Genomic DNA, 25,252 nt, shown 5'->3' on the forward strand with positions numbered 1-25,252 from the left:
CAGTGCTAAGCACTGGACATAAGGAACAATTCATTTAGCCGCCACCGACATGCCTGGAGAGTGGCCACTATTGGTATAATGCTCCACAGGACCAGTGGTAATGCGACTCCTTCCAAAGCTCGTGGGTTACTGGGGTTCCGCTCAAGAAGGAGCCCCAGTTTCCCATTTACATAGCTTCGGCTGTGCCTGGAATATTACAGCTGGCAGCTCATGGACAGACATGACCCATAGGCTGAGTTTTTTAAATATTATTATTTAAAATAGGGAGACTTAGTCTTGACTGGTGTGACTTAGTTGGTTGGGCGGCGTCCCACAAGGTGAAAGGTCGCCGTTCCATTCCCAGTCAGGGCACATGCTTGGGTCGTGGGTTTGGTCCCTGGCCAGGGCACCTACGAGAGGCAACTGATCAATGTTTCTCTCTCATATCGATGTTTCTCTCCCTCTCTTTCTCCCTCTCTTCCCCTTTCTCTAAAAATGAGTAAATAAAACTTTTAATAAGAATAAATTAAAATCTTTAAAGAATAAAACAGAGAGACTTCCCTGGTTCAGCCCAATCTTTAAGCAGGTCGCGCATCCTCACCCTTATGCCCTGGTTTTCTCGCCCCGCACCTGCCGCCCTCCAACCTCATTCACCTTGTCCCATAAGCATTTGTGTCTGAGACCCTAACAGTAACAGGGTGGAGAATGACACAGGTACAGGATTTGGTTTTGTTTTAGTGCCAATGAGATCCCCACTGCTGACCATCCCCTGTCCCCGAGTTTATGCCCAGGGAGCTGCTTTATGTCCTTTGAGGAGGAGGTATTTTGGACTCTGCACATGGCCAGGAATTAGGCAGGGGCTCTGGGGGCTCCACGCCAGCTACAGTACCCTTACACACATAGCTCATTCCAGCCTCCACCAGCTCTGCCGCCCCCAGCTTCATCACAGCCAAACCTGCAGCCAGGGCCGGGTTTACTCCTCCGGGCACTCCTTCCCCCCCATGTTCCACTAGTCCCAGAACTGCTTTCACTTCTTTGGAGAGTCTGAGGAAATCTGGGGTGCCGCCTAGCTGAGAAGTGAGGGAGCACCCCGAATAGAGGCTACCCCATCCCATTCCTTGCTGGGGCTCCACACAGGGAGGAAGAAGAAGGAGCTCCAGCAGGACTTATTGAGAAGGTCAGTGCTGTAGTTACAAATCCAGAGGTAGCCCTGGCTGGTGTAGCTCAGTGGATTGAGCACAGGCCTGCAAAGCAAAGTGTTGTTGGTTCGATTCCCAGTCTACGGCACATGCCTGGGTTGTGGGCCTGGTCCCCAGTAGGGGGCCTCTGAGAGGCAACCACACATTGGTGTTTCTCTCCCTGTCTTTCTCCTTCCCTTCCCCTCTCTCTAAAAATAAATAAATAAAATCTTAAAAAAAAATCCAGAGGCAAGCTCTGCCTCAAGATGAGAGAGAATGGAACAGGAACAGATAGGAAAAAAAGGATGTAGAACCAGAGACCAAAAGACACAGAATCAGGCAGAGAAAATGAAGCGGAAAGGAGACAACAGTGAGAGAAAGAGACATAGGAGAAAGGCGGAGAGCGATAAAGAGACAAGGGAAGCCACAGGCATGGAAATTAACAGGAGTCGTCAGGATGGGAAGAGGATATAATTTAGTGGCTCAAAGAACAAACTTCAGCCCTGCCTGGTGTGGCTCAGTGGATTGAGCATCGGCCTGCAAAATAAAAGGTTGTCGGTTCCATTCCCTATCAAGGTGCCTGCCTGGGTTGCAGGCCCGGTCCCCATTTGGGGGTGTGTGAGAGGCAACCTAAGGATGTATCTCTCACACACATCCATGTTTCTGTCCCTCTCTTTCTCCCTCCCTTCCCCTCTCTCTAAAAAGAAAAAAGAAAAAATTTTTAAAAGAACCAAACTCTAGAGTTAGACTTTGAGAAGTAGGCAGACAGAGGCAGAAGGTACAAAATAGGTGTTTTTTAATTGGAAAACTCTTATAAAAAGGATCAGAAATATGAAGGGGACACTGGGCCAGGCCCGGGCCTGCAGCGTCGGTAAGAGGGATTGAGGGTGACAGGAGCAGTGAAGGGCGTCCCCACTTCCATCCGCGGGTCAGTTGTCCACTCTGTCCGGTCCGGCATCCCTGTGCCCAAGCAAGCAGGCAGGCAGGAGCGAGTGCACCGCAGGGAGCCCTCATGCACAGGCACACGGAGGCACTGCACTGGGGGCCACCCAGGCTCAGGCCCGAGGCCGGGCAGGCGTGCAGTGGTGCGGCTGGTGGGAGGGTGCGAATCCAGGGCGGCAGATACAGCGGAATGAGCCATCGGTGTTGACGCAGCGCGAGTTGATGCAGAGCGGAACAGCAGGCTCGGCCTCGTCACACTCGTTGATGTCTGGGGAGGGGAGTAGAGGAGTGTTGCTACTCAGGGCTGGGAATCGGGGAGCCCGACTCCCTGTCCCCCGAGGCTCCTGGGGCAGGAGGGTGTGGAGGCAGAGCCTCCTGGACGGTTCGAACCCCACCAGTATCATCTGCTGGCTGTGGGAGCCTGAGAGCATGGCTTTACCTCTCTGTGCTCCAGCTTTGTGTTCTGCAAGATGGGTACAGTAACTGCTAAGTCACTAGGTTTTTGTTAGGAAAAGAATCCTGATGATGGTATCAGCCACAGTAATGCTTACTCCAAACTAGACATGTGTTAAGCATATTACCTGCGTTAAATTTAGCCTCTTAATAACCCAATGGAGTGCGTTCTGTGATTGAGCTTTGCATATGTGCCAACTGAGGCCCAGCGTGGGGGAGCCCCTGCCCAGTGTCACGCAGCCGGCCCGCACTCTGCTCGGTAGGCTCTCAGACCAGCTCCCAAAGGCTCCGAGGGCCGGCCCCCTGCTCCTTCCCGGCTGTGAGACCTCAAGGAAGTCAATTCCCCTTTTCTGAGCCTGGATTTACAGAGTCATTGTAAATCACTGTTAATGATGTTTGCAATTCTTTGAAATGGGTTCTGCAGCTACGGTCACTTCAGGTGAAAAATAAAACTTAGCAAGGGACAGTGACCTGGCCAGGTCACTCGGCAAATTGCGGGACTGAGTCGGAGGCCTCTCCCTTTGCCGCAGGGTCCTGTACTACTGCTCTCTGAACCGGGCAAACAGGATTCATGTTCCCACTTTACAGATGTGGAGACTTAAGCTCTCCCAGAGACCAAGCACATTAACCCGAGGGTGCACTGCCAGGCCTTACACATCACACCCTCAGGATTCCGCCCTGCTTCAGCCTGCTTCAAGCCTAGTGCAGGCAGGCACCGGGGCCAAGTTCTGCTACCCTCAGGCCTGACCTCGCCTTTGTCGGGCTGCTCCTTCCCCGCTGGCCCTTCCCTGAATGCCGCTAGGTACCCACCTTTAAAATTCTAGTCTTGTTTTTCTTTTCATTTTTTAAAGATTTTATTTATTTATCTTTAGGGGAGAAGGGAAGGAGAGAGGGAGAGAAGTATCAATGTATGATCGCCTCTCGTGCGTCCCCTGCTGGGAACTGGCCTGCAACGCAGGCATGTGCCCTGACGGGGGAATTGAACCTCGATGCTTTGGTTCACAGGCCCCCGTTCAATCCACTGAGCTACACCAGCCAGGAAGTACCCACCTTTAGTCAGGGCTTCCCCCCTCTCCCCGCCCACTGGCCCCTGCCATTCCCTCACCAACGCAGGTCATGCGGGTCATATCCAGGCGGTAGCCGTCGAAGCAGTCGCAGGTGAAGCCCTCGGGGACGCGCACACAGCGGCCATGCGCACAGCCGTCCAGGATCCCGCACTCCTCCGACGCCAGCCCCTGGTAAGGCCCAGTCCGGGCGCCTGCGGAGAATGCGCGGACTCCCTGATTCAGGGCCTGTGCCTTTTCTCTCTTATTTCCCAAAGGCTAGTGTCCCTGGGCTCTATATCCCTGTCTCCTTCCGAATGGTCCATCCCTCTCCAGGGGGCGCTGTGGTGCTCTCCCTAGCTTTCCCTCTATCCGCACGCATCTCATTCTTGGTGGATCTATAGTTATGTCTCTCTCTATTCTCTGCGACTTCACCTGTATTTTCCCATCTCCCCCTGAGCCTGTCTCTACCCCTGAATTCTTTGTGTCTGCATCTCTCTCCTTCCCTCCTCCCTGTCTCCATATTTGCTCAGCTCTGTCCTCATCCCAGTCCCCATCAGCCCACAGTGCTCACCATCTTCACGTGGCTCATCAGGCTCTGGGAAGGAGCCACGGGTGTCGCGGGACCGATAGCGCCAGCGGGTGCCCGGGCCGGGTGGAGCAGGAGCCTCAGACTCGCCATAGGGGCCACCATCATCCTCAAAGTCGGGCACGTCGAAGGGTGGCACCCCGTAGGGGGCCTCCCGGCGGGCAAACGGCCCAGGTGGCGGAGGGTACGGATCATAGGGTAGCACAGGTGGTGAGTACAACTCAGGCCCGTACGGAAGGCCCTGGTAAGGTGGACCTAGGTCTGGACCATACTCGTAGGGGAGTCCAAAGCCACCTGGCCGCGGAGGGCCATATGCAGGGGGACGCAGCACATTGCACAGGGCCTCAAAGTCATCTGTGAACAGGAGCCAAACCTCACAGTCATCCCCTGCTTGCCTTGCACCTACCATTCATGTCCCCACTGTGGGAAGAACTCAGAGGAGAGGGTGGGAAGGCCCTGGGCTGAGGCATGGATGGGGCTTCAGAGGAGGGGCCTGGGCTTGCAGGGTGAGGATCAGGGGGTCTGGAGCCAGGACTGAGGGTCCAAGGGCTGAGACTAGGATCTGAAGGCAGTGGGGTCAGAAGTCCAAGGACTGCAGCTAGAAATTTTGGTGCTGGAATTTGGGGGACCCATGGGAACTCAGACCAGAAGCCCACAGAAGTGGGGTGCTGGTGTTTTAGGGACCAGGACTGGGAATTCCCAGGAATTGCTACTGGGGTCTGAAGGGCCAGGATGCATGGTAGGGGGTCTGAGTCACAGGACCTGGAGGTCTGAGGACTGAGTGCAGGGTCTTTGGGCCGGGGATGGGGCTGGGTTCCCCAGGGCTGATGACTGGGGGGATTGAGGGTTTGAAGAGCCCCTTGTGTTAGGGTCTAAGGCACCTGGATTCGGGGGGTCCAAGGATTTGGAACTTGGAGGCCTGTGGGTTATGACCAGAGAGGCCACGCTGGTGGGGCTGGAGCAACTGGTCTAAGAGTCCAGAATTTGGTGGAGGGGGCCTCACGGCTGTTTCTGGATTCTGAGACCAGGAGTTGAGGGTCTGGGAGACCAGATCTCAGGGCCCTATGGGAATGGAACTATGGGACCTGCTGATAAGACAGAGAGGTCTTTGGGATATGACTTGGGGACTAAAGGACCAAGATTTAGGGATGGGCTGGGATGTCTGGGGGTCCAACATTGGGTCTGAGACTAGGAGGTCTGAGGGTCCGGATTGGGAGCCAGAGGGGCAGGGCCTCTGAGCGTGACCCAGGCAGGTGGCAGTACCTGAATCCTGGGCAGGGCAGAGGGCGCAGTCCATGCCCCAGGCCTCCCCGTAGAGGCAGCAGCACTCTGTGTAGGTGGCCTGGCGGTCCAGACGGGGGCGGCTGCACACGAGGTCAGCCCCCACTTCCTGCCAGCACACTCCCAGGCTGTCCTCTGAGGGCAGAGACAACATGCATCAGGGCGGGACTGACACTTAGCGCCTCCCCAACGCTCGGCCTCCTCTCCTGGGGCCTGGCAGCCTCTATCAACACATTCTCCTCAGCAGCTGAGACCTGACTCCCAGAAGCCCTCTGAGGCAGTTCCAAGGTTCTGAATTGAGGACAGGGCTTGATTGGATACAAGGCTGTCATATAGAAGGGAAGAGAAGAGGGGTTCCAGTGGCTGGGACGTAGGGTCTGAGAGCCCGGTCCAACAAAGCCTGGATGGCTGTGTGGCCTTGGGACAGTTGCTTTTCCTCTCTGAGAACTGTTTGAATGAAGTGTTTGGGCACGCTGTAGGAACAGAGTTTGGGTCCATGGGCAAAAAAAAAAAGAGAAAAAGCCCAAAGAAATAGACACAAACACACCCAAACAGTCAGAGATTCAAGGACCAACAGGTGCCCTAGCTGGGTAGCTCAGTTAGTTAGAGCATCATTTCAATATGCCAAGGTTGTGGGTTCGATCCCCAGGCAGGACATATACAAGAATCAACCAATGAATGCATAAATAAGTGGAATAACAAATCAATGCTTCTCTCTCTCTCAAAATCGATAAATAAATTAAAAAACAAAACGGGTAAGCAAAGACGCGGAGAAGGACGGAAAGGGCTTCCTGTAGGAGGAAATGATAGACCCAGAAAGTGTCCCAGTCAGAGAAAAGCCTACAAAGCCTACAGACAGAAACCCAGAAGAAGGCGGAAAGAGTCACAGATACTATTGGGAAGTAACAGGGAGTACGCCTTTAGCACTTAGATGGAGCCCTATTCTGTCCTTAAAAATTTGCACAACCATCTTATCTTATAAGGTAGGGCTACTGCCAATTCACGTAACATGCGCCAAGGAGGTGGGATCCAAGGGCCTGGCTGTGCAGCGCGGGCGTGACGGGGCGGGGTGTAATTGGCTGGGCGGAGCGAGGCGGGCGTGAGGCCGGGTTACCGAGGCTCTGGCTCTCGTTGGAGACGCAGCGGCGCTGCGAGCCGTCCAGCACCAGCGGGGGCTCGCACGTGCAGTGATAGGAACCCACGGTGTTGACGCAGCGGCCGCCCTCACAAGCCGGCTCCTCGTCCGCGCACTCGTCGTTATCTAGGGCGGCACGGGGGCAGTGGTTTAGAAGCAGCCCGCTCCACTTTCCCCGTTCCCAGGTGCATTGACAGGGATAAAGTCTGGACTCCAGGAGGGACGGCCTACTAGTCGTGGCCACATTCCAGAGGGGGACTGGCGTGGTGGAGGGTATTTGGGGGAATGGTGGACGTGGGGCTCATACCGACGCACTCCAGTCGCTGGGAATGGTAGTAGTAGCCGTTGCTACAGTAACACGAGTAGCCTGGGGCCGTGTTCACGCACACACCACTTTTGCACACCTGGTCTCGGAACAGCTGGCACTCGTCCACATCTGCGGGAAGGATGGTGAGAGGCGCACCGCCACCAAGAGAGACGGATGAGGGCCAGAGTGTGGGGTGGGCCGGATGGTGCGGGGGCGCGTGGCTGTGTGGCTTGAGCAGGAAAGAGAGAGACTGAGAGATGGCGATAGAGACCCAGAGATAGAGATGGGGAAAGATGGAGGCAGAGTGATGGGTGCGCGGGAGCTGGGCCTGGGGGGCTGAAGGTGGGTGGGGCTTAAAGTCCCGTCTCACCTCTCCGGAGGCTTGGGTCTCCGCTAGGTGCCAGGTAGCCCCGGCCGTGGGGGCACAGCGACTGGTACTCCGCTGCACACAGAGACAAGGCTAGGCCCAGACTCCAGCATCCCAGCCCCCCACCGGGTTCACCCATGCCTGCCTGTCTCTGTGTTCACTCTGGCCCCCACCCACCCTTCACCGCCCACCTCTCAGCCTCGCGCCCACCACCCAGACCCTCAGGCTCGTGCCCACCTGTCTCCGTGCTCGGGCACTGCTGGATGCGGCAGCCGCTGCCCCAGCCCTCCCCCACAGTGCAGCAGCACTCCTGCCACGTCACGTTCCGCGCCAGGATGTTGTCACATGCATCTGGAGCCGCTGTGTCAAAGTAGCACTCCCGGCGCCCACTGCCCACTGGTCCCTGCCTAGGTGGGCTTGGCCGGCGGGGTGGGGGTGGTGGGGGTGGCCTGGCGGGCAGACCAGGGCTGGCGGGTGCCTGGGGCTGTGAGCCTGGAAACGAGCCTGGGGAGGTAAGAGGCTTTAGTGAGTGTGGGCTGAACCTCCAGCCCCCATGTAATAAATGGGGAAACTAGCCCTGGCTGGCATAGCTCAGTGGATTGAGCGCGTGCCTGCGAACCAGACGATCGCGGTTCAATTCCCAGTCAGGGCATATGCCTGGGTTGCAGGCCGGTTCCTTGCAGGCTAACTACCAGCAGGGGACACACACAAAAAAGGCAGCCATACATTGATGTTTCTCTCCCTCTCTCCTTCCCCTCTAAAGATAAATAAATAAATAAAATCTTAAAAAAAATAAATTGGGAAACTGAGGCACCAAGGGCTCCCAGCCAGAAGTGGCAGAACCAGACTCCACTCCGTCGTAGCCCTTTTCTCCTATTTTTACCTCCTGTAATTTCTGTACTTCTTGCCTCCCTACCTCACTCTCCCAGACCTTGGACTCGTCATCAAAGCTGCAGTTTGACTAGGAGGAGAAGGGGGTTTCCCTTACCTCCCAGATGTCTCCCTGGGTTCTCACATCCAGCATGTCCCAAAATGGCCTTGGAGTTTTCACCCCCAAACGTAGGCCTGGGTCAGGCCACCTGTCCCTCGCCCAGGCAGCCCCACGGCGTGTCCACTGGCCTCCTGAGTGGTTCCACTCACCTGCCCCCTCTTTCCCTCCATGGCTGCTGCCTCGACCCAGTCCCCCCATCTCCGCCTGGGCCCTGCCCCAGCCTGCTCCCCAGTCTCTCAGCGCCCAGGGTCACCTCCTCCAACCCACCTCCACATGGCAGCCAGAGGAGGGTTCAGAATGTGACTACGGCTCCCTTCCTGCTCAAAACCCTTCTGTGGCGCCAGGGTAACCTCGGGACAAGTCTAACCTCCTGACCACGGTGAGTCAGTGTGACCTGGCACCAGCCTTCTCCCGAGGACTCTCTCTCCCCACTTCTTCCCTTGCCTCCCTGAACTTATTGCAGGTCCTCCCACATGCCAGGCCCTCTATGGCCTCGGTCAACCTTGCCCTTACTCTCTCTGTCCCCCACGTTACCCTCACCCACTTCACCTGGCTCATTTCTACTCATTCTACTTCTCTCAGTTCAGACACCCCCTCCTACAGGAAGCCCTCCCTAACTCTTCTCTCAGGCTGGGGCAGGCACTTCCTGTGGAGTCCCACAGCCCAGTAACCTTTCCTCAAGTCAGGCTTGTTCCCTCTGGACTCTGCTTCCTCACCCCAGCCCTGACGTCTTCGGGTTGTCACCGTCTAGTGACATCTCTGTCGGTCCCCACTGCATTGGGAGCCTCTTCAAGACAGAGTGATCTTCCCTGGTCCCTCCTGTCTCACCAGTGCCCAGAACAGGGACTAAACACAGTGGATGCCCTTGTGGACATTTGTTGAATGAAGAAATCTGGTAAAGTCAGGCAGGGCCAGGATCTAGTTCTCCAGTTGCTGGGTCACACTGCCCAGGTTAACTCATGAATTCTGAAGGTTTTTGCTGTTTGAAACAATGGCATTTGACCGATGGCAGCTGTCCACATCAGCAGTGGTTCAACCACGTGAATTTTCTGTGGGGCAAGCGGCCATCAGTTCCATAGACACATCAGTCTTACCGGCAGAAGCCCGCGGGGGAACACAGCGTCCAGTCATGGGGTCAAACTCCTCAGGACTGGTGGGGCAGACACAGAGGAAGGAGCCTTCTACGTTCTCACACAGGGCGGCTCCACACACCCCCTGTAGGGTTTCACATTCATTCACATCTGTGAGCGGGAGACAACAGGGGAGAGGAAGTCAACGGTGGTAAACTCCGAGCTTTCCAATGCAGTGGGTATTTGCGATGGCCCCGGCCCCGTCAGTGATTTCTCTTCTGGTGACAAGCCCTGACTTTCCCTTGGGAGCCTTCTGCGCCTCTGTTTTCAGCCCAGGTGCTTTGAGGAGAACTGTATCTTCTCCTGGGGGTGGGAACGAGTCCCAGGCACAGCCAACCAGATTGCTGCATTTCTCTGAGATAACGACAGAGATAAGCAGTGACTCAGCTGGGCCAATCAAAGCCAGTCCTGGGATTCGGGCTGAAAACACTGAGAAAGAGCCTCCCTCTGTTGCTAGGGCCGCCAAGCTGAGGATGTTAAGCCAGAGGTGCTGGGGCCACCTCTGTCGTTGTGAAGAGAGGGTCTGTCTGAAAATGCGACAGAGGAAAGCAGAGCTGAGGGAGGCAGACAGGTAGCCTCGCTACAGTTCCTGGATCCACTTGGGCCTGGAGTTCAATTCTATCCTATGACCTCATGGTTTTAATTCCTTTTAAAGAAATATAGCCTGTTGTGTTGGCATCTGTCAAAACTTGAGGATGTATAATTAAGATTCATGCATTTCACTGTGTGTAGATTAAACTGCAAGTGAAAATATCTATAAACACACATCAAACTCTGGTAAATGATATGCATACTGAAGAATTTAGAAAGAAGTAGTACTGATGACTGTAATTTCATTTTAAATCTACCTTAAAAATTAGGTGGATTAATGGGTAGATATATGAGGAAGCAAGTATAATAAAATGATAATAATAGGATATAGGTCACACTATATGTTTTTCCTCATAAAATGTTGAGGAAAAATAAAGAACGTTTATGTACATTTTAATTGACTGCATTTTACATACGCTACAATTTTTAAAAAACATCCCCCAGATATAATGTGAATGAAGAGGTTTTCCTGACATGAAGATGACCTTACATCCCAAGGTCTGGATTCCACACCCCCAAAGTCCACATGGTTCAGATTTACGAAGAGGGGCGGGGCCTGACCAATCTCTTCGAGACCCTTTGGCCCCACCCACCCCTGGGGCCCCCGTACCCACGCAGTGACGCCCGTCCCGCGCCCCCTCGTAGCCCTGGTCACAGAGGCACTGGAAGGAGCCAGGCAGGTTCTGACACATAGCATGGGCCCCGCAAAAGGACAGGTTCCGGCATTCGTCCACATCTGCAACCAGTAGACAATCAGGCCATGGCTGGACCTCCTATCTCCCCCGCAGCTCACCCAGTGCCTGACGGACACCCACCCTGGCATCCGCCCCCAGGCGTGGGCTGGTAGCCGGGATCGCAGGCTGGCACGCAGCGGTAGGAGCCAGGAGTGTTTTCACAGCGCTGGGCCCCGCAGATCGCCGGGCCGTGTTCTCGGCACTCGTCCACGTCTGCAAGAGCCAGCACAGTGTGAGGGAAGAAGGAGGGGGTCACAGGCCTGGATTCACAGGTTCCTGACGCCACGTTCAGCTCTCATGACTGAGGAGTCTGTGAATCGCATATTCTAGGAGTCTGAGCTTCTAAAGACTGACAGTGACGGCAATTCCCAAGGCCTCATTGCCGCTGCTCACCAAGCCCAGACGTGGTCCCACCTCAGGCTTCTGCACTTGCTGTCCCCTCTGTCGGGAACATTTTTCCCTCAGCTATCTGCATGGCTTCCTCCCTCACTTCACTCGAGTGTCCAGGTCAAGCCCTCCTAGTACCCCTCCCCCACTGCCCTGTCGTCTCTGTCCCTTTATCCCGTTCTATGCTTCTTTTTAAACTTGACCGTATTTCATCGCCACCTCCCTAGAACGCAAACTCCACGCCAGCAGGGACTGTGTCGGCCGTGTTCTCCACGGCACTCCCAGGGCACAGGACAGCACCTGACATGCAGTAGGTGCCCCAAATTGTCTGCTGAGTGAGTTTTGAATTAACTTACCTATGTAAGGGAGTGGAGGGGTGTTGGGTGGAGGGGGGCAAAGGAGGAAAAAATTGGGACCACTGTAATAGCATAACCAACAAAATATAATTTTAAAAAGAAATAGAAATAAATCAATGGAAAGACCAAAAAATGACCTATGCATCGTCTGTCCATCCCCCCTCCCCACATCAGCTCCACAAAGGCCGAAATTTTGTTCAACTTCCTGCCGGCTGCACTCCTGGTGTCTGGCACACAGCGGGTGCCCTGTGCACACTTGTGGAATTAGTGAACGAGAACCCCTGGACCCAGGTTTCCATGAGTCAGAGGTCTGGCAACCAGAGAGCCACGGGCAGCCCACAGTCATTTCATCTGTTCCACAAAATGCTGACCCACACTCCACCCAAAACAATGTCTTAGATTAGTCCTGGCCTGCTGTCTCCGCCAGTACCTCGCCAGAACCTGCTAGGGGAATGGGGCAGAGGGGCTGGGAGGCGAAGGGTGTGGTGGGGGGCGGATGGAGGGGTGGGAAGGCATTGAAAATGAGAACAGTAGGCAAAGGGTGGTCTGAAGGTGGAGCAGAAGCCGGAAGGTGTCGCCCTGTACTTCCCAAGACCTGCAGAAGGACAGGCCAAGGGCCGCATCTGGAGAGACAAATAGCCCTTTGAAGGGCGGAGGTTAAGTGGTCAGGGGCCAGTGCTTAGAGAAACCCCGGGGAGTTCCTCACTGGGAAAGGGTGGGTCCTGGGAGAGCCAAGGTTGCGCCTCTTTTGGGGGACAGTTGGGAGGAGGGTGAGTGGTAGAAGGTGTGAGGAGGACGGGTCCAAAGACAGGAGACCTGAAGAGGGACAAACAAGGAGTTTTCATTGGAAATCAGGTGGGAGGGAGACGGGGTGGGGGCGCGGCAGCCGACTGTTCTGAGGTTAGAGATGTTTTACTGAGATAACTCAACAGGAAGAGGGGGCATGGGCTGCTTCTGGAAGTGAGGCTTGGCCTGTTCCTGGTAGTGGTGACTTTCCCCATCCTCCCACCACGCCTTCACAAGAAAGTACAAGACGCACTAAAACAGGTTTTTAAATTAAAATAATATTGCATGTCAACTGTAATTGACAAATAAAAAATTAAAGAAAAAACCCACTGGTGCCTCATTCCCATCATAGAGATGGAGATAGAGTTAGTGCGTTGGTTGGGGCCCCTTCCCTCCCACAAGTCCGTGAGACAGGCGGGCCCAGAGGAAACCAACTCCAGGAACTTAGGGGCGGGAGGGGCTGTCTCACCGTCACAGGTGCCTTCAGGGCCCGCGTTGTAACCAGGGTCGCAGTTTCGGACACAGCGGTAGGAACCGGGGGAATTCTCACAACGCTGGGAGCCGCAGAGGGCTGGGCCCCTCTCACGACATTCGTCCACGTCTGAGGGGTGAGGCAGGGCGGTCAGATGCGGGAAGCAGGGGCGGTAGAGAAGCAAAGGAGAAAAGATGCGGGTATCGAGAAGGGGAAAAGACAGGAGGAGGAGGCAGAGACGCAAAGAAGAGGGCAGAGGATAGGAGACAGAAGCAGAGGAAAGAAAGGAGGGGTCAGGCCGGGCGGGGCCTCTCACCGAGGCAGGAGGCGAGGTCCGGGCCGGCGCGGTGTCCCGGAGGACAGACGCACTCGAAGGAGCCGTCGGTGTTGGTACAGACGCCGCCCTGGCAGAGGTCTTCCTCGCTGCACTCATCAATGTCTGCAGGACAGTGTCCAAAACTGGGACCACCTCTTCCTCTGCTCGACCTGTCAGGCCACGCCCCTTCGCCACCCCCCTCCTCACCACTCCGGCTCCAAGGCCTTTAACGCCTTCCCCAACTTGTCTTAGGTTCCTTCCCTCTCTGCAAGCCCAACCCCTCCAATGGGTTTAGGCTTCATCCTTTCAAATCGCGGCCCAGCTATTCAAGCCCCGCCCCTCCCTGCTCCACCACTGGGCCCACAAGCCCCGCCCCCAAAACGCAGTCCAAAATGAAGATTCCCCATTCCACCTTCTTCTACTGTCTTGATGTAAGATCACCCTTTCCGGGTCCAGGCTTAGCCTGGGTACAGACCGAGACAGGAGGCTTCACGAGGTCCGGGCCGGTAGCCGGGGGCACAAGTACAGGCAAAGGAGCCGTCGGTGTTGAGGCACTCGCCGTGGGGGAAGCAAAAGTCACCCTCAAGGCACTCGTTCACGTCTAGAACACCCAGGAGACAGACCTGAGGGTCACCGGACCGCCCCGAACCCCGCCCACAAAGAGGCAACTTTGCCCCCAAGCTGCATTCCTAGAGGTGGGCATCTAAGCTCCACCCACAGCCCCTCAGTCCCATTCCCACCTCCCTCTCGCAGGCTCTCCCGCCCTTGTCGCATCCTGCCCACCTGCACAGGGCCCGGGCCGGCCAGGCGGCGCCCGGTAGCCAGGCGCGCAGCTGCAGTGGAAGGAGCCTTCGGTGTTTGTGCAGTGGCCGTGGGGGCCGCAGGAAGCGCCTGAACTGCACTCGTTCACATCTGTGGGAAGGGGGGTTTCAGCAGGGGTCCAGTCTAGAGACACCCAGGACCATTCCCTTGGGGTAAGGATGTGGTGAGAAGTGTCTTGGGTTCAATATGAGGTGAAGGATCCATGGCAGGAGTGGGCTGAGGAGACACGATTTCTCTGATTCTGGGGACCACAGTTGGGGGTCTTGTGGGCCTGGGTTTCTAGGAACCCCCTGTGCCAGTATCCTGGGGTCAGGGGAAGGGACTCTGGACTGGTACAGGGGTCAGAAATTAATTAGAGTTAGAGATTGGGTATTACACACCAGGATCATTGGATGGCATTCTGATGGGTCAGGGGTCAGAGTCAGTGACCGGGAACGGAGCTCAGCTAGGGTCAGGGGTTGGGGCCAGGGATCATGAACCCAATCAGGCCCCAAGGAAGGGGCTCTGAGAAGAGACAGGGGCAGTGAAAGCAACAGGATCAAGGGTCACACAGTCAGGGATTGTGGTCAGAGTTATAGTCAGGAGTTATGGTTAGGTCAAATGTCACGGTCAAGTTCAGGGGTCACAGGTCAGTCACATACAGGGCCAGAAACAGGCAGGGTCAAGAGGGTCATGATTGCTATAGTTCTGTGGTTGGGTTATTAGCAAGGATCATGGTTAGGGTCAAATATCAAGTTGAGGGTTCATGGGTCACAGAGTAAGAAGTCACATTCAGGGTCATGGGTTGTAGTTCAGGTAAGGGAATTGAGGTCAAGGTTGGGAGGTTATAGATCAGGTCTGGGTGGTAGTCCAGGACAAGGGTCACCATCTCAGTCAGAAGTCATGATGCAGGTCCCAGGTAGAAGGAGCCTGTTCTCACCAGTACATCGCCCACGGTGCAGGTGGTAGCCGGCAGGACAAGCCCTGCACTGGAAGGAGCCGGGTGAGTTCACACACTCCTGCCCAGGACATGCCAGGTGGTTCTCACACTCATCCACATCTGGGGGCAGGGGAGAGCATGTCTTTGAAGGAGCAGCCCAATAGCCCCCTCGCCCATCCACAGTCCTCCCTCCCTCCCTGGCCTCACCCTCGCACTCAGAGCCAGCAGAGTTGGGTTGGAAGCCTGTCGGGCAGGTGCACTGGAAGCTGCCTTCTGTGTTCTCACACCGGCCATACGCACAGGGCGGGGGGCTGCGGGCACATTCATCCACATCTGGGGCAGAGGGAACCAGTGGGCTGAGGGAGCGGCTGGGACCCATTTCCATCGCCATCACTACCCTCCTCGGCATTCCAGTCTGGAGACAGCCTCCTGGACTTTGTCTAGGCTGCTCCCTCCTTCCCCGTTTCCCACTAATGGTCAGGGTAAGGCCTGGACACCACCTCCTGCATGTTGCCTTCCTGCCTCAGAGCTGTCCCCTCCTCAGTGGTCCCACAAGCACGAGAGTAGCATCCAAAAAGGGGTGATATGGAGAATACCTTCATATTTGGAGAAAGGGGAGAAGACTCTGGAGTGAGACTCCCCCTCCCTCTCAGTCCCCTCTACCCTCTGACTCATCCTCCACCACTGAGCTCCATCACCCTGCCTCTCTGTTCCCCAGTGCTGTCTCTCTCCAGTCCCCAAGGTAGGTGGGGGTGGAGTGTGCTCGGACCCAGAATCCTCACCTTGGCAGGGGGCCCCTGGCCCTCGGGATCGGAAGCCGGCAGGGCAGGCACAGTGATAGGAGCCTGCTGTGTTGTCACAGCGGCCTGGCCCACAGGGTGGTGGCTCCTGGGCACACTCGTCCACATCCTCTTCACATGCCGAGCCCCGGAAGCCAGCCGGGCAAACACAGCGGAAAGAGCCGGGCAGGTTCTTACAGACCCCTCGGCCACAGAGGCCCGGGCTCTGGATGCATTCGTCCACATCTGCAAGGGCAAGGAACCCCTTTATGCACCCCATTTACAGTCTGCCCCCCGAGCTCTGTCACTTCGCCTTTCCACTCTCTATCATATGGTCCCCGGCACTCCACACTCCATCCTCCATCACTCTCCCACCTTCTCTTGATTCTGCCACCCTATCTCTCATCATTCTAACTGTCCAAACTCCACCCCCGCCCCCCACCTTTTCAGTCTCTGTTATAAGCTCCCTGCCTTCCTTAGAACTCTGCCTAGAACCCACCAGTGTGGGCCTCCTTCTACGCTGTGCCCTATAAGTGACCGATCCCCCCTCCATGACTCAGTCCTTCTGTTTCCTGTCACTTGGCCTCTGCATCCTCATGTCACTGTTGCCACAGTCATCAGGCCTCACGTCTGGTTCTCAGAACCTGGCCTCTGTCCCCATCAGTCAGCCTCATCGCTCAGTCTCTCCAGCCCTCACCACTACCGCTCTGCCCTTCCCCCCACAACCCCTTCCCCTCCGCCCCTTCCAGCCCCTCACCCTGGCAGCCTGCTCCGTGGGGCGCAGCCTGGTACCCAGCGGGGCACACGCACAGGAAGCTGCCTGGCGTGTTCTCACAGCGCCCGCGGTCACAGGGTGGCGGCACGCGGTGGCACTCGTCCACGTCTGCGGGCACAAACCGGGCGGCTGGAACCGGGGCCGACACTCCTCCCTCCACTCCCCCACGCCCCGCGGTCTCAGGGAGGCTAGCCGGGCAGGGGCGGAGCCAGACTAGGGCCGCAGCCAGGATGGGCGGGAGACCAGGGCGGTGAGGAGGGAATCGAAGTAGACAGATTTAAGACGAAGGCGGGGCTTGAGTGGGGAAGGCAGGACAGGATCTGGGGCCCCCACCAGGCCGGAGGCCGAGAGGTGAACGGTGAAGGGGGCAATGTGGGAAGAACAGAGCCTGGGCAGGGCAAGAAGAGAAGGAAAATTTTGGGGGGACCGAGCAAAGGGGCGGCAGGAGCGATCTTGGGAGGGGCACTGGTGTGGCAGGGTGGGGATCGGGGGTCGCACTCAGTAGATGGGTTTCGGCAGTGGGACAGGGGCGAGGTCCAGGGGGCCGGCGGGGGCCAGTCTGGCACTTGGAGGGGCGGAGCCCAGAGGGGAGGAGCTCGGACCTGGTCCGAGAAAAGGGTTGAGCGAGCAATAGGAGGGTAGGGGTCCGCCCGGGACCGGAGGGACCAGCTGGGCGGGACAAGGCAGTGGAGAGGCCCAAGGGAGGGCCAGAGGCCAGGGCTGCAGTAGTCGGACTAACGCGGTTCGGGGGAGCGTGAGAGGGCGGGGACTGCTCTGGAGGGAGCGGCGGCCCGAGATCCGTGCGGAGGTGAACTCTGGAGCCAGGGAGGCAGGCTTCTCACCCAGGCACTCCGTAGCGCGCGGGCCTGCTCGAAAGCCCGGGCCGCACACACAACGATAGCTGCCTGGCGTGTTTTCGCAACGCCCAGGAGAACAGGGCGGGGGCGTGCGGCGACATTCGTCCAGGTCTAAGGGTACGGAGGGGACTTGTCAGTGGGTGACCCGGCACAGTCCTCCGCCCCACCTCCGACAACCCACTCGGTCTAGCTCACCAGTGCAGCGTGTGCCCTGAGGGTTGAGCCAGAAGCCGGAATCACACACGCAGGTGTAGCCACTGGGCCGTGGGATGCAGCGTCCGGGGCCACAGACCTGGGGATTGCGCTGACACATGCCCGCGGAGGGACCTGGGGGGTCCAGTCAGCCAGGGTTCTCCCATCTCTGAATCCTCTGTCCCATTCATCCCAGTACAATCCCCTCAGATCCTCTGCCTAAAACACCTTCATGCACATCCCTCCCAAAGCCCTCTTCCACCCATGACCATCCTCTTTGATCGTGGGATGTGCTCATCAGATCCTCTCCCTAAGTTTCCCCATAATACAACCCTAAACTCTCCATTTTAATATATTTTGCTCTCTAGTTCTCTGCCTCAGATACGTTCTTTGTGCTCTCATGAAAATATTTGTGCCATTAACTGAGCATTTACTATGTGCCAGACACGTTATAGACAGCTCATTGAATCCTCACAATGATTCCTATTTTACAGATGAGGAGGTTGAAGTTCAATGGTTTCCCCAGGTAACAGAGAACTCGAACCCAGGCCTGTCTGACTCCAGCTCTTGAGGCAACCACCACACAGCTCTCCACCCTTTTATCTCTTCCCACCCTCCTCAACTCCTCTGGCTGTCTCATCCCTGCTCGTTCTAGCCTGGAAACCTCCCCCTAAGACTTCCGCCTGTCACACCCCACCAATTCCCTGGATTCCCTCTATCAAACCTGATTCAGGGACCTCAGGACCAATCCAGGATGGGATGCTGGGTGGGGGAAGCTCAGGGCCAGGCCGAGGCTCAGGCTGGGGCTCAGGCCGGGGCTCAGGCCGGGGCTCAGGCCGAGGTTCTGGGCGATGGGTGGGCAGAAATCCTGGTAAAGAAAGGCTATCATTGAGTGGAGACCTGGATTTGGGTGTCCCCTCTCCTCTCTCTTCCTGTCCTCATGAGAGACAACATCCCCTCCTCCAGAAGCCAGCTCACCTGTGGGTGACCGAGGGGTGGAGGGTGGGGCACGGGGTTGGCTGAGGGAAACTCGAGGTGGCTCCTGGCTCAGGGGTCTGGTGTTGTAGCGGAGGTCGGAGGCCGAGTAGTGGTAGCCAGGGCCGGCAGGGCAGATCTCCCGAAAACCCTCTGGGAAAAGGAAAGGAAGGGAGAGGGGACATGAAAGCAGGAGGGAATGACAGAGAGAGAGAGAGAGAGAGAGACTAGGGTCTTGCCTTGGCTAGGGGTGGGGGTTGGCCTGGGAGTGTATCAGGAGTTCAGATTAGTTGATGGAATGGGGTGGTACCTTTATCAAAGAATGGGGTGTCTCAGAGGCCAAATATGGGACCAAGGATGGTTTTCGTATTTGGGATCATGGTAGGGTCTGGTTTCCAGGCCTACAGAGACTAGGCTGAAGGCCAGGAAACAGTCGGGGTTTGGTTTGGGCAGAAGCTAGATTCCCGGGGAAATGCCTCAGGGAGGGTGTGCCTGGGGCAGGACCCCAGCTGGAGCCCGTGCGGAAGACAGTGTCTCAGGAGCCGGGGACTTGGCTAAAGCAAGTAGACACCGCAGGGCAAGCAGCAAATCTGAAGAGCCAGGAGTGGCCAAAGCTGGAGGTGACGCTCAGAGAACCCAGTCTAACTTAAGGTAGTGTGTCTCAGGGGCAGATGTGGCCTGGATGGAGTTCGGTCCGAGGGCAGCGGGTCTTAGAGGCTGGGACGGTGGCCAAGACTCGCCCAACCAAGTTTGAGGGCTGCGAGCCACAGCGCTGGGGGGCGGGGCCGGGGGCGGGGCCTAGAGTCTAGCGGTTGGCCCAGTAGGAGGCCCTCACCTGAGCCGAAGGGTGGGCAGAGCTGGCACCCCCGACCCCAGGCTTTGCCCACGCGGCTACAGCAACAAATCTGTTTGGTGATGTTGCGCAGAATGGGCAGTGAGCAGCCGCCATCGCGGAGCACGCGGAAGCAGGGCCCCTTGGCCTCAGAGATCACGTGTTGGGCTGGGGGAGGGGAAGAAAATTTTTCAGTGAGGAGTTAGGAGGGGACGGGAGCTGAGAAGTAGGGCACCTAGGGCGGGATTGGTGGGTTCGATGGGGCGTTTAGGAGAGGCCCAAGAGGGGTCTGGAGGCCAGAAAGAGATTGGGGCCTGAGGAGAGTCTGAAGGGCTGGATGAGACAATCTGAGAAGGATCTCAGGGTCTGAAGGTCTGGTGGGGGGGGAGGTGAAGGGATTTGAGGGGCTGAGAGAGCTGAAGGAAGCCTGGGGATCTGAAGGGATTGGATCCAAAAGTTCTGAGGCCTTCTTAGAAACGGCTTCTTAGAAACGAGAGCCCCGGGAAGTCTCCGAGGGCTCTAGTAAGAGGCCTGGGAGTCTTGGGGGACCTGGAGGTGCCTAAGGGAATTAAAGGTCCAGGGACGTTCTGGGATGAGGTCTGAGGGCAGAGCAGGGGAGCGGGGACAGGGGACCCGGCCTCGCCCCTTCCCTGGGTGGCTCACAGATGCAGCTGCTGCGGGATGAGTCCAGCAGGAAGCCATCAGGGCACACGCACGTGTACCCACCGTGCGTGTTGGCACACTCCCCGTGTTGGCAGCGCCCCCCGGTTGCGCACTCATCCACATCTGCAGGGAGGAATGGGTGGTCCTAGTGGCGCCCGACTACCTGCCGCCCCTGCCCCCAGAGCTAGGTCCCTCCAACCTCTGCCCCACTCACCTTGGCAAGACCCATTAACCCTTTCAAAGCCAGCTGGACACGGGCCGTCTGGGGCTCCCACCCGGTTGGAGTTCCCTGTAGAGAGAGGTGAGGGGTGTGCCAGGGGCAAGGGGAGCGAGAATGGAATGGGCAGGGACAAAAGTGGGGGAGGGACGGATTAAAAGATGTTGGGTGTTGTTTGAGTGCAAGGTCAGCCTTAATTAAAGCTGGCAGTCTGACTGAAGGTCACGTGGGAGGTTTCAGAAATGTATGACTGGGGCCATGGCACAAAAGCAGGGTGAGAACAGAGCAGTCAAATTCAGAACCATATGGACGGGTCCAGACTGGAAGTGACCACCACAACCGGGTAAACATGGCTAATGTGTGAACTGGGTTTATCTCTGGGCAGAGTGCAAAGGGGGCGGGATGGGGCTCTCACCCCTCCCCAGCTCCAGGCACCTCCAAAAGGTCCTGAGACTTACCCAGGTGCTCGGAACACGACCGACAGTCATGAACGCCCCAGGCCACACCGGCCCCTCCGCAGCAGACTTCCTGGGTCCTGAGCCCGGGCAGCGGGGAAGTGCACTGTGGGGAAGTGTTGGGTAAGCAAGTCCCTGCGCACACATGGGGGACCCCTCCCCACCAGCCTCCACTCACTTCGCCTCCACGCAGCTCCCGAAAGCAGTAGCCAAAGCCTGAGGCGTCTGAGTAGCTGTCCTCACGCGGAGCGTTCTGTGCCAGCACCGTGTAGGGTGCCGCGGCCTCCGCCCGAGCTGCCGCCTCCGCCCGAGCCACTGCCTCCGCGTCTGCCACATTCCAAGGGCCGGACACACGCTCCACCTGGTGCACCACCACGGACGCCTCCTGCGGGTGCTCCACGTGGACGCTCACCATAGACGCCACGCCTGGAGGGAGGCACCGCGGAGCAAAGGGATGTCTTACAGAACTGGGCTAGGAAAGAGGGAAAGAGTGCACTGGAGAAGGGTACTGGGGGAAGGCAGAAAAGATGGGGGCCAGAGAAACGGCGAGGTGGTAGACACAAGGTTAGGAGAGGACCCGGGCCGCACTCTCCTCACCGTGCTCGTCGTCCCGGTGGTTGGCCACTGGCATGGTGTACACCGAGCGGGTGAGGCCTGGCATGGCTGGGGCCGGCGGCCGGGCGCCCGAGGAATGCAACTGGCAGAACTTCCCAGCAAAGTCCGGGGGACAGAGGCAGCGGTCAGGCTTCACGCACACACCGCCGTTGTGACAGATCAAGGGACACAGGACTAGGGGTAGAGCGAGGACACTCAGAGTCAACAACCCTTCTGGCGGGCATCCCTGGGGCCAGTGCGCCCAAACTAGCTCGATCCCTGACATTACAACTAAACCCTCAAAGGTATCACCCAGTGCTTAGTCGCTATACCGTGAGCTGTTCTGTGCCACCTCCACCAATGCTTAGCTACCTGCATTTTCCAGACCTCTGTGGTACAGCTTCGCCCACTGGGTCGGTTCGCCACGCCCTCCCGTTCTTCATTCATTTTCCTGTTACTCCACTGTCCCTCTGGAGTCCCACTTTCTGACTGACTTCCCAGAGTACCGGCCCCGCCCACGCAACTCTATCCCCACCCATCTGGCTTAGCCCTGCCCCCTCCAGTTTTCCATAAGCACGTGCTTATTTATTGTTAATAAGTTTGTTGGGGTGACATTGGTTAATAAGATCATATATTTCACGCGTGCATTTCTATGATGTGTATCTATATATTGCCTTGTGTAGCCACCACCCAAAGTCAAATCTTCTGTCACCACATATTTGGTCCCTTCCACGAGTATTTAGCCCCGCCCATCTCTCGTCGGTCTTCGAGTTTTGCTGTTCCAGCCTCGAAATCCCAGCCGGTCCCTTGCATTGACAAAAACCACATTTTAGTCCCTCCCTGGCACCACGCCCCCTTGCAACCCCGCCCACATCACCTTCTACCCGCGGAATTCTAAACCCCGCCTATCGAGCGGTCCAACTAGCTGCCTTTATCTCCGCCCACCTTCTTTCCACATGCTGATTTGCTCCGGCTTATTCGTTCACGCCCCTCCCACTCCATCAGCAGGCTATCAGGGCGTTTTAGCTCCGCCCACCGCACTGTGTCTCCGCCCACCTCGCCGTTGGCTCAGGCTCCTGAGCTCTAGCTCTCTCTTCCCGCTTCCAGGATCCCCGGGGCGGGGCCCCCAGCGGGAACGCGCTTCCTCTCTCTGCGCGCCCTCGCTGGGCCCCGGGCCACCTCTGGGAGGGGCACTGCCAGCTGTGCGGCGGGGTAAACAAAGAGAGGGGCGCGGCCGGGGTAGGGCGGTGGCTCCACATTCCGGATCTTTGGGGAGCCCTGGCCCGCTGAGCCAAAGAAGGCCGGACATACGCTTCGAGGGCACCCCCTCCCTTTCTCCCCAGGGGTGACCGAAAACAGCTGGAGACAGCTGTGCGGAGAGAAGGAAGGGGGCAGGCGCCGAGGCCATCCGGGAAGGCGTGTGTGGTATTCTGAACCACACACTGGAGAGAGAAATGCATAGACAGAGCCCCTCAATGTAGAAGGGTAAAGAGACTGGACTCCAGGGAGGAAATCAGCCAGAGGGCAGTACTCTGGGGTTCAAAGGCAGCTTAAGTTTTCTGGAATATTAAGAGAAAGAACCTAGCTTAGAGGAACTAAGGAACCCATTCAACAGGAGTCCCTTAAGTCCTTTCGGGGAGAACCACCTAGAAGAGAGGACTCTCCTGCCTTCTAGGGGATGGCCTGTTTGAGGGTAGTGAGAACAAGGTGAGAAGAAGAACTTCTGCGAGTCCCCAGCACAGGAGAGCTTCAGTAGTCTGGGAAAACTCTACGATGCTGTAGAATTTCCCCTCCTCTCCCAGCTAAAGTATTAGGTGCCTGAGTCTTCTGTTTAGCGGCTGACCGGTGTCTGAAGTCCTCTTGGGAGAATCAGTTAATCAAGACCAACTCTGGAGTTCTCTAAAGATAGATGAATGAGAAGTTCCTGGGCAGGGGGTCCGCTGAAAGAGCAGGACTTGGAAAGACTGGGATTGCGAATTTCTAACGGGACTCAGTTGCAAATATAAGAAAAATGGTAGTCTTTGTGGGAAGAGAATTGGGCTAGGAAATGGAGTTATCAGTGTACAGAGTTTGCAATCTTAGGCTTCTCCAGAATAGTGGGGGAGCAGGAGCCCAGAGAAAATACTACACAGTTCTCTGGTGAGGGACAGAGTTTGGGGGGTTACATCAGAAGAATGGGAGGGAGGGAAATTCGCTGGAGTCTATTGCTGGGGGGATTGAGGGCAGGAACTCTGGGCTCCCCAAGAGGCTTTAATAGGGGCCCTTGAGCGAGTGACAGGCCTAGGAGAGGCTTAACTGGGAATCAAGATTCAAAAATAGAAAAGGTCTCTGCTGGGGGTTGTGGTAATCAGGCTAAGTCTGGGGGCATTTCCCAGCCTGAAAGAGCATTTCTCCACCTTCTGTTAGCCTGAACACAGGCCCCCGCCCAGCTCCCTGAGGGCTCTCAGGCCTGGGCAAGCCGCTAGACATGCATGGCCAACTCCACTCCCCTTGCCCCTGGAGAAGTGAGGAGCTGAGGACATTGGGGTCCTGCCGAGGTCAGGTTCCCTTCACATGCCCCCCCCTCCTTGTGCCTCCAGGGGCTTGGCACCCGCCTGGGCACGGCGCCTGGCACGGGCTCCTTGGGGCAGGGCTGGGCGGGAGTGAAGGAAGGAGGGAGGAAGGGGAGGAGAGAAGGGGTGGCAGCAGGCGGGGGCTCAGGCGGGAGATGAGCTCACGCCTCTAGGGCTGGGTTGGCTCGGGGCCAGGCTGGGCGAGTTCTCGGCGCCAGGGGCCCCCACTCCCCACTCCAGAGGGCCTCTTGGGTTGGGGGCAGATAGGCTCAGACCCTGAGAGCCCCCCCACCCCCACATTCTGGGGCAAACAGGTGGCCCATTTTCTCCACCTCACCTGAAGTCCCCAGGGGCTACCTATCTCTAGGGGTGCCCGGTGCGGACGCTCCTCCTGTCTGCTCTGCCCCCAGAGGATCACCCCATCCCCTAGGCCTCCTATCTGGCTTTCTCTCCCACGTGTGACCCTTGCAACTCAGGGTTCTGCAGACACTCTCCTTCTATGGACCCTCTCTCAGCTCTCTGGTCACTTTCTTCATCCCAATCTCCCTCCACGCAGGCGCCCCCTCCCTGGACTTTCCTAATCCCTCTGACCCACAGATGCAGAAACGGCGCCCCCCACCCAGGGCCCCGAAACTCTCCCTAGGTCTTCAGGGACCCATTACGGTCTCAGAACTCAGGCCCCCTTTACCACAGCTCTCAGGGCCCTCAATTCTGGCATCCCTAACTCTGACTCAAAGGCTGGGAAGTCGGCCTCAGGCCCCTCACGTGGGACCCCACAGGTCCCCGAGAAGCCCCATTGCTTGAAAAATCAGGACCCTACGGACCCAACCCCAAATCAGGAATTTGAAGCTCCCTTCCTTAAGTAATCAGGGATCCCCCTGCACAGGGAATCTGGGCTCCCTCTCCCAGGGGGACTGTCTCCCCCATCCCCGCGGGTTTCTCCTTCCTCCCTCGGGACCACCACCCCGCACTCACAGGCGCGGAAGCCGGGTCCCCCCGGGGCCGCCCCGCCGGGCGCGCCGCTGTCCACGCTGGTGGTGTTGCGGGGCGCGCAGATCGGGGTACAGCGAGGGCCGGTGGGCCCATGGACGCAGCGCAGGCTGCACACCGCTGGGGTAAAGCGCACGCGGAGGCGCTCTCGCAGCTGGCTGTGTCCGGGCTGCGGCCGGAGCAGCTCTAGCAGCACCAATAGCGACACCCAGAGCAGCCGCGCGCCGCCCGCCATGGCTGCAGCGCCGCGCTCCGCCGCGCCGCCGCCCGGGCCCGCCCGAGGGGCCCGGCCGCGCCCGCCCGCCCGCGGGGGAGGACGGCCGCGCCCCCGCTCAGGCCCCCCCTCCCCACCACTCCCTCCCCGGCGGCCGCGCGGGGGCGCGTGGGGCTGGGCGCACAGCCAGAGGCGCGCAGGCTGGGCGCTAGACTCGCAGGGGGAGGGGGGCGCCCCCTCTGTCTCCCCCTCGCACCAACAAGTGAATGGGGCCCGCAGGGGAGCGGCGAGGAAGGGAACAGGTGGGGGCGGGCCCATTTCTCCCCAGTCAGGGCTGAATCCATAAAGAGGAAGGCGAAGTGGGGGCCGCATTTGGGGT

General features: G+C 57.7%; 1 protein-coding gene across 2 annotated transcripts; it reads right to left on the reverse strand.

Moving 5' to 3' along the window:
* Positions 1–1,931: 1,931 nt before the first annotated feature.
* Positions 1,932–24,930, reverse strand: LTBP4 (latent transforming growth factor beta binding protein 4). Of its 2 annotated transcripts, XM_037047442.1 has the most exons (31): positions 24,645–24,930; positions 21,121–21,312; positions 20,702–20,949; positions 20,527–20,629; positions 20,066–20,140; positions 19,852–19,974; positions 19,192–19,356; positions 18,360–18,509; positions 18,209–18,249; positions 18,106–18,172; positions 17,385–17,516; positions 17,175–17,300; positions 16,315–16,440; positions 15,561–15,803; positions 14,986–15,111; positions 14,779–14,898; positions 13,821–13,949; positions 13,513–13,638; positions 13,038–13,160; positions 12,719–12,850; positions 10,802–10,933; positions 10,597–10,722; positions 9,360–9,506; positions 7,512–7,778; positions 7,278–7,349; positions 6,908–7,036; positions 6,580–6,726; positions 5,448–5,600; positions 4,170–4,538; positions 3,658–3,810; positions 1,932–2,367 (listed from the first exon to the last, which is right to left on the reverse strand). In XM_037047442.1, exons 1-31 carry the CDS (start codon positions 24,892–24,894, stop codon positions 2,213–2,215), a joined length of 4,647 nt encoding a protein of 1,548 aa, XP_036903337.1. In that variant the 5' UTR covers positions 24,895–24,930; the 3' UTR covers positions 1,932–2,212. The 2 variants fall into 2 exon arrangements, with proteins under 2 accessions (XP_036903337.1, XP_036903336.1); XM_037047441.1 differs by having other exon boundaries at positions 18,106–18,249.
* Positions 24,931–25,252: the final 322 nt, after the last annotated feature.

This window comes from Sturnira hondurensis, unplaced genomic scaffold (assembly GCF_014824575.4).
Source record: "Sturnira hondurensis isolate 20B ecotype Veracruz unplaced genomic scaffold, ASM1482457v3 Scaffold0005791, whole genome shotgun sequence".
NCBI classification, from domain to species: Eukaryota; Metazoa; Chordata; class Mammalia; order Chiroptera; family Phyllostomidae; genus Sturnira; species Sturnira hondurensis.